Source organism: Taudactylus pleione, unplaced genomic scaffold (assembly GCF_031769625.1).
Source record: "Taudactylus pleione unplaced genomic scaffold, aTauple2 ptg000004l, whole genome shotgun sequence".
In the NCBI taxonomy this organism is placed as follows: Eukaryota; Metazoa; Chordata; class Amphibia; order Anura; family Myobatrachidae; genus Taudactylus; species Taudactylus pleione.
Window position 1 is genome coordinate 9247501 of NW_028284407.1, and position 15573 is coordinate 9263073.

General features: G+C 38.2%; 1 protein-coding gene across 6 annotated transcripts in view; it reads left to right on the forward strand.

Annotated features, from left to right (window-relative positions):
* Positions 1-12403, forward strand: part of HOXD3 (homeobox D3) — a 41869-nt gene extending 29466 nt beyond the window's left edge. For 4 of the 6 annotated variants that reach the window (XM_088473896.1, XM_088473980.1, XM_088474022.1 and 1 more), the window contains 3 exons: positions 5099-5179; positions 8120-8637; positions 9847-12403. In XM_088473896.1, coding sequence (XP_088330022.1) covers positions 8154-8637; positions 9847-10595 — 1233 coding nt within the window. In that variant the 5' untranslated portion in view covers positions 5099-5179; positions 8120-8153 and the 3' untranslated portion in view covers positions 10596-12403. Of the gene's footprint in view, positions 1-2457; positions 2577-3982; positions 4475-5098; positions 5180-8119; positions 8638-9846 lie in introns of those variants that run through there. The other 2 variants (XM_088474088.1, XM_088474037.1) reach the window with 2 other exon arrangements.
* The last annotated feature ends 3170 nt before the right edge of the window (positions 12404-15573 follow it).

Sequence of the window (15573 nt, forward strand, 5' to 3'; positions counted from 1 at the left end):
GAACTTAGCTGTCATATATTTGATAAATAGGATCCTTTGCTGCTTCCTTGCTGTAGTCACAAGTCGACATAGGCTGATTTAGTGACCTTTGTTTCAGAATGCTTAGGGTTTATAAGAAAATTAGGATGATGTATGCAACTGCTCCCTGAGTTCTGCTTGGGGATAGCTTGGTAGTAAAGGGAATTGAAAAGGATTTACTTAGATTTGTATGAGCGCTGAAATGGCTCAGATTTAGTGGATGCCTTGGGTTTTCTTGGGAACAATACTGACTGTCAGGGCATCTGCTGCCTATTCTTAAAACAGTGAGAAAGGGCCCTGAACTTCTATTCATGTTTAGGTCGTAAATTTTATCTTGCGTCATAATAGAATGGGGATAACACGGAGCTGAAATTGTACCCAAGGCAAGCGTTAGCACATAATGATTTCCGAGTGTGCCTTTAAACTCCTCGATAGTCATTACTATTACACTTAAAATGGACAATTTTCTGCTGGACATGACCATTTATTCCCACCATTTGGAGACATCTATAACAGCAAATGGATATTTACTGATCCGCCTGTGCATCCCAGTAGAGAAGAAGGCAGTAGCAGCAACAGCAGAATAAATATATTTCCTATTTCCCAACATTCAGTAACTACTGAATAAAATAAGACACTCTGGTTAAATAAATAGATCAATAATCCCAGTTTTGATACATATTTGTTATTTGACATATTGTAATATAGATTTATGTGTCATTGTATAATTTTTTGTTTGTTTGTTTGTTTCAATTGCGCTTTGTATATCCGCGTATTGTCAGTTTATTAACCAGATATTATATTGTTTATGTTAGCGCTGTATCTTCACAATATACTGTATGGGAAGAGATGTTATAATGTTATATACGGGGAATAACACTGTCCATGTGTTTCTTTTTTTCTTCATTTTAAACAACAATAGAACAATTGTTGGTTTATTTAAGTCTACTAACTCAGACATTTTAATGTGGTCTAATATAACAAAAGTGGTCTAATATAGCAAAAAAAGAATATATATAAAGTGGTCTAATATAACAAAAAAAATATATAAAGCAAAATGATAAGAAAACGTTGGGATTAAGAATAAAATGGCAGTTCCTGGTTTAATAACATTTATTTCCTAGATGTAGCCATGGAGTGTTTTATCAGTTGACAATGGCCTAAGTTGTTGTTATAAATCTTAGTAAGTAATTCCTGAAAGGTTGCGAGACTGTTGGGGGCCGGCAGAGCACTGTACATCTTTCAGTTTTATTGCCCTATGAACATATGCAGCGGTGACTTGCTGTAGATCCTCTGCTGGAGTCGGATTGCACTAAAGTCACATTCTCACCAGCGGACAAGGAATACACCGCTTTATGTCACCCGCTTTGACCAACGGCTGGAAGCTGTTTTTGCACCACACAACCAATTATGTTCCACATTCTCCATAACTGATACAGAGTTATTGTCCTGTTTATCTGCTAATTCATTATACGGAGTTTAGACTTGCCAAAATGAAAATGTATATAAGTGGTACCCAATTGTTTCAAACAATGTAGGCGCATAGGGACAATCCTATAGAACTGTTATTGCTTTGATAATGATATATTTATTTGTATGTGTTTTATGGTTGATAGATTTGATAATTTGTAAAAAAAAAATCAAGACAAAGCACACGAAGAAGAGGTATCAAATTGGTTTTATTGGTAGATGTATAGCCGGTGTGTACCAGGGAGGAAACCTCCATTACATTCACATCCACAGAATCCAGTGTTTCTTCTTCAGGGATAAATACACGGTTATAGCTGGACATTAATCCATTATTGGTTGAGATCAGATTGGAATATAGTGTGACAATGTATATTTTCTGTTGATGTATTGAGGGGAAGCCCAGCAAAGGCTATATATATATATATATATATATATATATATATATACCCCAACACTCAAATTGAATGGGTATAATAAAATATTTAGTGGTTAGTTGGACTATGCAAATAATGTTGGGGCACAGCCCAATATTTCTGCAATCTGTGTGATGTAACATGTCCATATAATGGTGTCAAATGATAGATTAGAATCGATGGAAAATGAGAAAAGATTAGGATTTGGTTGGAAATATATTGGTAAAAAACAACAACACATAGCCACGGGTTTGTAACACAGTATAGGGATCACGTGAACAAATAGGTTACAATTTTAAGGCAGTGCCTATAGCATTGATTATAAAGGTACTTTGGTTACATCTCCCAGCAAAAACTTCGATATGGTGCCTCATTAAAAAAAAAAAAAACCCTTATAATGGACCCACTCTCTTAATTTGACCAAGTTGGTTGATTTAAAACAATATCACAAGTTCATTGCCCTCATTTTAATTGGTAGGTGAGTGCTAGCCTGTTCCCACTCTATCGGGAATACTGTGCTGTGCTGCTACTGTAGGTGGAAATGTCTGCAAAACCGCAAGATCAGGGTTAGGAGAGAATCGTCCACACAGACAAAGGGTGAAGGATATATCTTAGCTCCAGCATACACAGCCATAGAGACTGAAGGAGCCAGAGTAATGATAAATTGATACACAGGTAAGATCTTGCATGACAAACGGAAGCCTTTGAACGCATCGTTGTATAGTGCCTTTATCAAGCTTGCTTGTAAGATTTATTGTGTTTTCGGAATTTTTTAGGCATATGGGACTTTGATAGAAAAGAGCAGCATGAGCACAAATAAGCATTTATCATTATTAAACCAGGTATAGATGATGCACACATGTGCAGTATATAGAGAATAATTACCTTAATATTGCAAATTTCCAATGTATGTCCATTGGGGTTATAACAATGTACATGAACATAACATATAAAGACGCATGTATTACATTATATCACATTTGGAATAAAACACATTAAACAAATTCCCTTATTGCCTCTGTCAAAGTAAGATTGAACACCACATTAACAGAGTGTCTTGGGCTACTGGACTTGGAACAGACAAACTGATTTATGTATATTTACAATCAATTTAATGGTAATGCCTCTTCTATAGGTAGTGGTCTTACAAAATAATATATACACTTACATATATATGTATAAGTTTCGAATCTGTGCTCATTTGATTGCCATAGTGGTTCATTAACTTTTTAAACATGCCATCAATACAGAGGACAAGATAATACATAACACAATTGTGTATTGATGGAATATTAAACATTCACTTGTTTTCTTATTTTTTTAATATTGTGGCATTTGGTACTTTAGATATTCCGTGCCTTTTCCAGTGTTTTCCATTCTGTACACTGTTATGGTGGTCCTGGTTTATGGAGCCATACCTACCTGGGACTGCAATTGAATCCTGTTTTCATCTAGTTTATAATGTAACGTTAAGCAAAAGTCCGTTCATTGGATGGTACTTCAATGTATCTGTGCACAAAGATGATGTTAAAATTGCAAAACAATGAAACAGTATTTATTTACTTTACATGTTAATAGATCATTCTTGTGCTCTAAGGCATTTAATGTAATGATTTTTCTTTTCTTTTTTTAGTTCATTAGTTAGTAACACACATACTTTACAGGGAACCCATCATTGAAGAGACATTTACCCCATACGGAAATATATCAAATCATTTTCACAGTGAACTTTCAGAATAAAAACTAATTCTAAATAAAGTCCTGTCAGATCCATTTCTCCCTCAGTAAAACTACCCCAGTAAAATAGTGCATACGCTTAAAGACTTGTATTATAATATAGATCATTTGGGGTCGTTATATGTAACATTTTTTTCAAGACAGTGACCATTATAACCGCCCCCCACACACACACACAAACACCACCACCACCACCTTAACAGGCCAGGCAAAACCACATTACTGCATAAAACTTTAACTTCATTTTGCTGAATTACACCCACAACACTTTATTAATATTGTAATTAATGACGACACGTTTAACTTTAATACATATTTACTGTTTAATTTTTATGTCCCCCACCCCTTTCCCTGAATATAATCATACTGTGTGGCATTGCAAGTTACACCATGCAGAGATTAGGAAAAGTAATATCCAAATATAGCTGTGATTATAAATAATCAGGGACCTATTACACAGGATGGTTGTTTGACATCTGCTTAATACACTTAGCACCCAGAGGTAAGAGCAATATAGGGACACCTCGCGGTCAATATGTACAAAGGTGAAGAAGATACTTACCATAGCAACCCATAGCAACAGATGATACAAAGTTGCTTACTGTACCTTGATCAAGATGGTTCCCCCCCACTGGGAATACAGCACCGTTTACCGCATCTGGTTACAGTTAGGAGCGCTATGGTAAAATATAAGGTAAAAGTTGATGCACGCCCACGTGAATGAGGAATATATTATATATGATGTTATTGGACTGGCCTTCCAGGGACACTACAACAGCAGAGCTGCTCTACATCAACACGCTCTTCCTATTCTCTGTGAAAATCGCCGTTTCATGGTGGGTTTTGGCTGTGATAATGAGGATTTGGAGGAAAGTTGTTAGTGCTGTGCTGCTAGAAGCTACTAGAGGCTGTTCAGTTGGTTGTTCATTAAGTGGTGAGTTATTACTATACAAGGCAAAGGTCATTGGAATGGCTTATGGTAGCGAGATTTGTCTCTTATGTGGCCTAGCTCGTCTTTGTTTGGGATCTCATAGTGTTTCTTAAAGCTTAGTCAACACATTTAAACAATGATATGGAAAAAATAAATTTCCTAGAATATGGAGTTTATTGCAATCTGAATTACAGGTTAATATCCGCTTCCACCTCTATTAACTGTGATAAATGTGCAGAGCTACAGGATTTGTGAATGGTAATAATAAAACATAAAACAAACAACACATTATTTGTTTACTAATTGTTTCATTAATTGTGATGTTGCTGTTTTTGCTGCCTGATGTATATTGCCCAGATATTGTGTGTCTATAATATATATATATATATATATATATATTTCTGTGCATATATATATGTGTATATATATATATATATATATATGTGTGTGTGTATATATATATATATATATATATATATATGCGAACTGGTGAAATCAAATCACAAATTCAAACTTATTTTCTTTGCAGCCCGTGTGCGATTGGGAGGATTAGGGGAGGGCGTTACCTGAAGAAGATCAGATACAAGACGTGAACTCATCACACCCTACGGTAAGTTATTTTCTGTCATTTACATTTTATAGCACAATTGGAGCCAGCTCACTCTCTGCATACCCCACACTGGGTAGACCAAGAGTGGAAATACTGTTTCCACGGACACAATACAGTTACACATCCGGATGTCATTAAACCAGCATTTTTAGCAAACAACATTATATTTAACCCCAAATACCATTAAAAATAGACAACAGGCATGAAGACAGGTTACAAGGGCTCTTCTGCAATGAGATCCCCCTTACCCCGTTGTGACCACACTTTCATGTGCTAAAAGTGCAATTCATTTAGGGCAATCAGAATATGCAGCTATCTGGCGATTCATTGTATCCACACAAAACTAGTGGTACCAAAATAATAAGAGTATATTTATGAATATTTTCTACATGTAAATTCAGATTATTCACTTTTGAAGCACGGTTCTGAAAAGAAAATAAATAAATCCCAAGGAATATCCACAGTGATCTGCGGTGGAATTTAATAATATCTTCCCCTGTAGTTGGAGGAGAACCCTAAAGTTGTAAACATTCTAATTTGTTTTGTTCCAGGAGGCTGCAGATAATTCTTCCATCACGCCAGAATTGTAATCCATGATTCCCCGTAATATTATCCGTTTGTATTTTATTATTGTAAAATCCTTAGGAGGTTGCAGAAGTTAGTCCGTGTCCTGCTAGGGGATGGAAGTCCTAGGAACACAAAACTCAGGCCCTTTTATAATTCAGCTCAACAGGCTTTGAAAAGGGAAAAATTTGCGGAGTAGGGGATTCTATTCTGCTCTTCCTCCTACGCTTGGCCTGTTTTACATTTTTGAAACTTCTCGGGATGTTTTTTTCCCCCTTGCTGTAACACTAGCAGTCATAAATTTCCCTCTAAACCACAATGACAGGTGCATTGATATGCTCTGTGTGGACTCACTCTGCTTAATAATCAAAAGCCTCTGCTTCTATTTATTTATTGAACATGTTAAAGTATTGATTTAATCCCGAATCCACTCCAGCGGTCCAAATATATACAGTAAACATTTTTTAAAATGCTTATTCTCTCTGTAGAAAGCTGAAAGGAATTACCAATGTAACTTGCAAACGGCTTAGTGCATTACAAAGGGGAGACGAAGCGGGACCTCTATTTGAATATGGAATAAAAAAAGGGTATTTTATATTCCCTACCTAGGGTGCATCGAGGCACTGTGGCTAATTTAACAGGAGCGAGAGATGTCCCATGTCTGAATGAGCCTTCTGTTTGCCTGAAATAGACATTTTGCATTCAACCAGTATTTTGATAATAGGATGACTAAATTGTTCAGCAGATTATACTGGTGTGGTGGTTGTGATGTTGTGGTAGTATGTATGTATCATAAGCAGACTGCTGTTTTATTTTTGTTCTGGTGCAAAAGAATAACCACAAATACTTCTGCCCATTGTCTTAGTGATTTATTACACGATGCTCCTTATTTATAGGTTCAAGCAGAGTTCAGTATGAGTTGGATCGTTCTGAAAAAAAAAAAAAGAATAGGCTTTACCCGGTCTGGTTCTATGTAGAAGCTAAGCTAAGATCCATACATTGTTTGCAGTGTGTGACGCGGTAGACAATATAGCAGGAAGCTGTGTTTATCTCTTGCAATCAATTTATACCATTCACTAATGAAGCTTGGTTTAATTTATTTCACAATATCTTACCGCAGTGGATGGATAGATGATGGCACTTAAAATGATTTGCCGATGTAGAATATCTCCCTATACTGCAAAACCATGTCAGATCTTAATGTTTCCATTGACTCATCGTTATTGTAAAAAGGCATCTATCCATGGAACATAACTAGAATATTACAATTATTGTTAGTTGTCCAATAGCGTAGTAGATCAGGTACGATATTAAACAAAATAGCGAATAAAAGCATACTCCTCGTGTTAATAAGTAACAATTAATAAAAGCGAGATTACACGCGCAAAGTTGGGTTTAGTAGTGTATTTAAACAGACACTAAATAAAAGCGGAGCTACACTTCAGCTCATCTAGATGCCACATACTAATAATGGAAAGTGTAACTTGCATTATATGTTACAGCTTGATTTGATTAAACTATACTGTTTGTATAATTGCTTTCCATTTTTCTTCAATCGTTATGCTAATATGGACTAGATAATAAATCTTCTGCGTAGTGGCACTGGTGCTAGTATTTAAACAATTACTGTCACAAAATGCACGCTATACCTTGCAGTGAAAATGCACAACACATGCAGTTTGGCTGAAATCTCTTATAAAAGGCAACATATAATTACATTTCACAAAAGCTGACATAGCGTTTTCGCCCCACCAAATAGATCAAAAAGAAAAATGTTGAATAGAAGTAGTTATATTTTAACCGGGGGAGTTACAAGGCCCATCTTACAATGGACATAGGCCCCTGTTTTCTCTGCACTGGTTTTCAAGATCTGAATGTAGTTCAATCCATCAAGTCTTACACAGCTCTCATAGGCCGGAGGGTGGAGGGGCAAGTTAATTTTTATCCAAATATCTTGGCATGTCAAGTATGGGTGCTTACATTTTTTTACGGTGTCTCTGCCTGGGGAATGATCACACTTGGGAGAGGAGGTTTAAAACAGTAGCTGAAAGATAGAGAAACACCACCCTACACACAAAGCGGATTCATTTGAGCCAATATAATGGGTGCATGTGTAGCATTTACATATCATACTACAGCTAGAAATAAAACGGTTCGTGGAGGGTATGTATCAAAGTACAGAATAATGTGAAGCTGATTGGTACAATGAGGCCCATGCAGTAAGACTGATACAGAACCTGGTTACACCACTATATATTACTCTGGGCTATAGGTCTGCATATATTGCTATGACATTAATACATTTTATTTGTGGAAAGGAGCTGTGAAAGATACTCTGATTACCAGTGCTGTTATTCATTTGTTTTCCATCCATAGGGGTTGGATTAAGAAGATTTGTCAGAAGAGGTCAATGCTCATTGATAAGGGTGCAAAGTCCCTATCACTGAGAGAAAGCAACATGCAGAAAACAGCTTACTATGAGAACTCTGGACTGTTTGGCGGTTACACCTATGCCAAGCCTGAATCCTACAGTTATAACTCCAGTCATCAGCCTTACTCCCAGTCTGCTCTAGAGAATGATTATCCAAGCTCAGCCTGTTCTATCCAACCATCTGCCATCAGGCCCCCAAACCATAAGACCAGTGACATTAGTGGCAGCTGCATGAGGACATCTAATCAGAATGCCAGCCAGACCACCAATATGAATGACCAGCCTCACCAGGCTCCATCTCTGCCCCCTTCCTCACCCAGCCATGGCAATACCTCAACGCAGAAAAAGAGCAAATCCTCCAATTCATCTAATTCCTCCCAGCCTACAATGAGTAAGCAGATATTTCCTTGGATGAAGGAATCAAGGCAAAATGCAAAGCAAAAAAATGGCAGTACCCCTCCAGGTATATACATCTGCTTTGTAGATTAATTTATACTGAATTAGTGTATGCTTCACACTTTCAGGATGGTGTCATGGTAGCCCCCACACCAGTGTAGAAGCTAATAAGCTCCTTGTTTTGCCTAGAACAAAGTTATAACATCGACACTGCCCATATGATATTATGACAGTGCTTTCATTTACTAATGGCAATGTTCCACCATAAATGGATAGTAATGGATATGGAGTCAAACGACTCTTTGAACATTGTAATTTTATTGGAACCACTTGAACACAAGTTTCAGGCTGTGTTTGTGTGTATCACCCTCATGAGGAACATAATGTATAGGCCATATAGTATATTGTGCAAATCTAAATAGACAATAATGGGATTAAACATCTCAGAGATCCCTGCAGTGGGTAAGGTAACCTGCTAATGGTTAGGCTATTGGCTCTTCACACAACTACAAGCTTAATAGTGCATTTAGGACTGGGGTAAGCCTACCAATACAACCAGGAATAGGCAGGGCCAGTGAGAAGGCGAGGTTTGGTGGTGAGGGGCTATAAAGGCAGAGTCACAGGCATTGGGGTCAATATAGGAGGACACTGGAAAATGACAGGACAGTATAAGGGACAGATAAGAAAAATAACATTAAATAAGTATTTAAATAGCTTTTAGAGTTATGTCTTGTAATTGGCAGATTCCATAATTAATTATTCAACACAAATTATGTACAGCTTGCCAAGGTTCTCTCTTATTTGGCGCATTGTACTATGGATACATATAACTAAAGTATTAATGCCCCCCAAAATGTCACCTGTGTCCTCCTCTGACACTTCCACCTTATAGTCAATCTCTCTCTCTCTCTCTCCACCCCCGTTTTCAGTTTGACAATAAAATGAATTCAGAAACTTCTTATATACAAGTTTATTAAGTTTGACGGTGCTTGATTCATTGCAATATGCTGCTTTCACATACTTTTTTATGTTTAAACAGTTAGGGTATATATAAAATAGATAAATAATCCAAACCAGGGGGGAGGGCTTACATACAGTTTCATTAGCTCCAAAAAAATGGTCTACAACACAAAGAAATTTACTAAGATTGCTTGTAAGGCAATTGGAGCATAACCACAAAATCTCCTGTGTATGTATTTAGTTGTCCTGTTGTTGTTTTTTTGTTGACTATTCTATCATGCAGCAACTAATTTGTGCATTCTGATTCCTCACTCAGGAGAGAACTGCGAAGAGAAGAGCCCCACCGGCCCCGCGTCCAAGAGAGTGCGCACCGCGTACACCAGCGCGCAACTGGTGGAGCTGGAGAAGGAGTTCCACTTCAACCGCTATCTCTGTCGCCCACGCAGGGTGGAAATGGCCAACCTGCTGAACCTCACCGAGCGTCAGATCAAGATCTGGTTCCAGAACCGCAGAATGAAGTACAAGAAGGACCAGAAAGCTAAAGGGATCATGCACTCCCCAGCAGGGCAGTCTCCAGACCGCAGCCCGCCACTGAGTGGCCCCAACCATGTAGGATATTCAAGTCAACTACCGACTGTTAATGGTCTTGGCTACGATGCTCCGTCGCCAACATCATTTGCCAAATCGCAGCAAAACATGTACGGCCTGGCTGCTTACACAGCCCCCCTCAGCAGCTGCCTACCCCAGCAGAAAAGATACCCAGGTGCTGAGTATGACCATCACACCATGCAGAGCAACAGCGGCTTTGCCAATCCCAATTTGCAGGGCAGCCCAGTTTATGTTGGAGGGAACTTCGTTGATTCCATGCCAGCCTCTGGTCCTATGTTTAACGTCGGTCATCTCTCTCACCCGTCATCTGCCAGTGTGGACTACAGCTGCGCGGCACAGATTCCAGGAAACCATCACCATGGACCTTGTGACCCACATCCCACGTACACAGACCTAACTTCTCATCACACGACTCAGGGAAGGATGCAAGAAGCTCCCAAACTAACTCATTTGTAACTACACGTGGGATGAAGAGAGAGAGAGATAGAGAGAGAGAGAGAGAGAGAGAGAGAGAGAGAGAGAGATGAGTCTAACTGTCCTCCTTTTAATTACCTCACTTTTTTCCTGAAAGAGATTGTTAATGTACCTTATTCTGAGTGCCAACAGTTTAAAGGAATGTTTCACCATTAGGCATCCCTGTTTCTTTCTGCAACTCGTAAAAGTCAGTGAAAAGAAGTTCTTAGAAGTATTTTAAGCATGACAGTGCAATAAACTGCGAAGCAAGGCACAAAAAAACTATAAATGATGTACTTGAAGGTAAGTCTACTAGAAATTAGCATTAGGGGATGTCATGCCAGAGGTTATTTTTGATGTTGTTGTTGTTTTTAACCAAATGGCTATGAAGGGGAATTGAAGTGACTTGCATATAAAAACTATTCCAGAAATGTTTATTTATGAATTATTTAGTGATGTTGGAATTACATTCAACAAAGTAACATGTATTTATTATTTCTAGCGCGACATAACTTTTTTTTTGTACCATTACTTATTTATCCTCGTCTTAATGTATTTATGTGAATATGTGAATTTTACCTAAACTTGGAAGAATGATTTACGTCCATTGTGGCTACATTTCCACCCTTGTACATTATGATCAGAAATAGATGAGAGATTAGTCCTCAGCAGTAGTGACTGTGGCTGGTGTGTGTAGTTTATGTAAGGGTTAAACAAGACAGCAACTTGTACATCAATAAATTAAAAATAATGTAGTGTATCACAATGGGCTTTTGACATTTCGAAAAGTTATTATTTTTAAATTGTCCAGTACCATTCCAGCAGTATTTAGAATAAAATATATCTGACTTGTAGTGTATTTGTATCAGTAGTCCAATCAACTAGGAGGCGACTGGCTGCATTAAGTTTCAGATTGCCAGACACAAGCTGCATAATATGACCATGCTTTTTTGATAACAACGCACATTGAGATACCTTTGCTAGTTATGTAGCACACAAGAAGATCATCATTCCGAATATTTTTTTAAAACTGTGAGGAGTCTTTTTACATTTTTACGTGTTTGCAATAACACCTCGTCACGATTTCTGCTTGGTTCATGGTTTGTGTGGCTACCATTGTAATTCTTTAATGACAATTTGTATATTAGATGTACATTTGGAATTCAAAATGTAACAATTTTAGAATAAAAAAAAACAAACGAAAAATAAAAATAAGAAAAAAATGACAATCACGATGTAAAAAAAAAAGAGAAAAAAAAAGATAGCCCTAAGTTTCAGACCTAACATGAAAAAAATATATTATTTAAAAGGGCTTTTTGAAACAATGAAATTTCGTTTACAGGGTATGGCCCACAGTATTATGTAGGGCTGATTTAAAAAAAATAATAATAATAGTAATGATATTAAAATGATTTATTTTATTTATGGACTTTTGGCAGATCTGTGGGGACAGTTACTTACAATGTGTTGCAAATATTGGAGATTGAGATTAATGAGCGACCCACAGTTAAGATTCATTATTTTGTACTGAAAGCAATCCCCGTCCTACGCATTCCTGTTTGTTTGGAAAACTAACATAACTCCTACTCCTAGCCGTGAAAAGAGATCAAATTCCCGTCGAGTGGATATTTGACCCCTAGAAGGAAGAAAACGCAGACCACGGCCACTCGAAAATCGACGTAAAAAAAATGAACCCACCAAACGAGCTGTTTATTGTTTTATGAAGTCCAGGCTGCAGGGAGAGCAGATAATATACACTGTACATTTGCAAAGCATTAAATTGTCCCAATAAAATGAATTTACAACTCTGACTATTGAATTATCTGTATCATTATTATTCGCATTGCATACGAAGAGTCTGTTCATTGCTGACCTTGGACAGAATGGTAACATTGCTATATATATATACATATATATATATATATATATATATAGATATATATATATATATATTTATGTGTGTGTGTATGTATATACATATATATATATACATGCATACATACAAACAGATGTATTGGACCCTCCTGGCTTATATGTAGTCTTGTTAGAAGCGAAGCTATATCTTATATGATGGACAGATAAATTACAAAGTATATTCATGGTAATTGTTGATTATGTACCTAGACTAGAGGTATAAGACATCTAATTTCTGGCCGCCTATTGCTTTAAACCGAGATATTACACATATAAAAATGGAGGTAATATATTACACACACTAGAAGGATTACAGAGTCTGGTTATGTCTTATGTATCCTCTCCATCTAATTCCTGCATCTCTCCCACATAGATAAAGGGCGATGGAGGACATAGGTCTGATTTGTCCCAGTCATGTGCCTATGTTTTATATTACGATTACACCATTGTACTCCGAAGTACAGTCTAGTTCCACCTATAGCATAATCTGAATTGTATTTTAGATGTCATTTATCCACATAGGCACAATGGCACACCATTGGGTACTGTACCGTCAGCAACACACACCGAGCCAGCATTAGAAGGCTGGCAATAGCGGGGTCATTGAAATGGATGCTTCCTGTATGGATTTGCAAGAAACGATACATTAAAAACCGAGAAAATTCAAATTTGACGAGTGAAAATAGGTTAAGTGTATGCGGGAAACACTTGTGCCACAGAGAGTGCAGCATTGTGTCCTGATTTTGCAGTTGATTAAAGCTCCTTTCCCTGCCAGAGGGGCCAGCCTGCCATCCCCAGCTCTTAAGGCAGTGAAATGGTTACACAAGTGGGGGGGGGGGGGGAGGGGGGGTATGGGCTGCTGATTACAGCTACAGTATGTGAAAACCTCAGTTCTTGCCTCATCTCAGCATCTCTGTACTGTACAACAACATCCTACACACTACAAGGGCAGACAATGCAGTGCGTGGGATGCCAGCCTCCCTCCCAGCCCATTGATTAATCATACCATCCCAACCACAAATGTGCCCCCCAATCCATACATACAGGTTATGGCAGTAAATACAACATTTTTAAATACCCACTTTGTCGCAAAACCAATGAATCACCCACTGTAGGCTTACACTGGTCTGTGAGGTGCAGAAATCATGTGACCCACACTCATTCTGATTACAGCTAGTAACCTATTTATTTGCGTCTTTCACCGATTACTGGTCCCAATAATAGCACACAGCTGGCCAGTATTTAAGTAGTAAGACTTTACTTAAGAGATGCATCTAAACGTATTGCACTAGTATTTAATGTCCAAACACTATCCTGCACTGCGGGTGCTTAGGCCTCTAAGTACCTTTCAACGGGAACAACATCAATGCAAACTGGGTTAGGAAAAGAGAAAGAAAACATTGATTTATTTTACAGGGCTGCTCGGGAAAATGTTAGGATTATCATTCACGATTGTTGGATTAACCATTACTTACTAAGCAGTGATAAATGGATACACAGTAGCCATGCTTGAATGTTCACACAAAGGCTTTGTGCTATAGGGAAAGGAGAACGCTGCAGGTTTTTATATCCTAGAACCACTGGGCTGAGAGTCAGGTCTCTCAAAGAAAATATGTGGCATTATGGTAGAATTAGGGGTACCCCCCCCAACAGAGTATTTGAAGATATCGCCCCAGTGATGGGACGCTGTTTCCATAACGTGGCACAGATGGCTGTAACAATCCGGATTCAATAGAGAAGGCTCAGCCCTGGCCTGTATTTTATGAAATGCTTGTGTAAGGGATTCCTTTATGTTCCTGCAGGCAGAGGCCCTGCTGGAATCCATAGTTACTCTCTTTGATCAGATGGGTATTTCAGCCCAGATAATAAGAAGTAAAAGCCTATCCCTTCCCATAGCGCACTAAACTCTTCAACATTGCGTCAAGAGCAATCAGTCTCAGATTTGCCATTTCAGCAGCAGTACACAGGCGGTGCTGATATACAACATATATGTGTAATGCACATTCTGATATCTGGCCATATCAGCAGCAGTACACAGGCGGTGCTGATATACAACACATATGTGTAATGTACATTCTGATGATTCCCCCCCCCCCCCCCCCCTGCTTCATTTAATTAAAGAGGTGGGGAAATTTCTGGCTTTATATCGCGACAGAGCCTAGGGACTGGACAGTAACAGAAGCGATGGTCCCTGGGTGGGATGTGAGCCATTATCCTTGGGGACCTTCCCTGTTCCGCTGCTGGCCAGTCCCCCTCATGGCGATTAACACTGAGGACAATGCAAACTTTGATTTGAAATATGTCGAATTTTAAATAAACTTCTATTACACCACTTCAGATGTATTTAAGAGAACCATCCAGTAACTTTCAAATCAAATTCTGCATTGTCATTTGCCTTGAAGATATTCAAGAATTAAAATTATGTTTTTTTGGGGGAGGGGGGGGGCGGTTACGTTTTGTTTTTTTAAGGAATCAAATTAATGCTAATTAACAGTAAATGCCCCTGTTTTACAAAACTATTCGCAGAATTTATTCGGGCTAAAACCAAAATATTAGGCAATACTAGGCAATGTTCTATAGACCATTAACCCTTTGTGATCTTTAAATATCTCGACGAGATATTTAAAGAATGGCATGAGATCAGCAGTCATTCCCCCCCCCCCCCCCTCCCCCTGAATAATGGTGAAATTACTGTCTATTCCCACTTCAGTCAATATAAAAAGTGTAATTTATTACGAGTGACCAAACTGTGTATAGCAGCCAAAAAGAGAGGTGACGTCATAGGTGGACGAGTGTTGTCACATGATGGACTAGAAAGCAGGGAGGGCTAGGTGTAAATAATAACCCATCATTTGCACAGCAGTAGTTAGGCATTAGGGATGATTTAAGTAATCCAGTTCTGAGCTAATAGAGTAAAGCATGGAATTGCTGCACTGATCCAAGATAATCTGTGCTGATTTACTGCACAAGGCTTGGAAGCATTTTAGGGAATTATTTACATGAGGTTGAAGAAGTGTAGAGAATTCAAATAGCTCTGCCAGCCTGTGGGATGAGGGGCATGAAATGG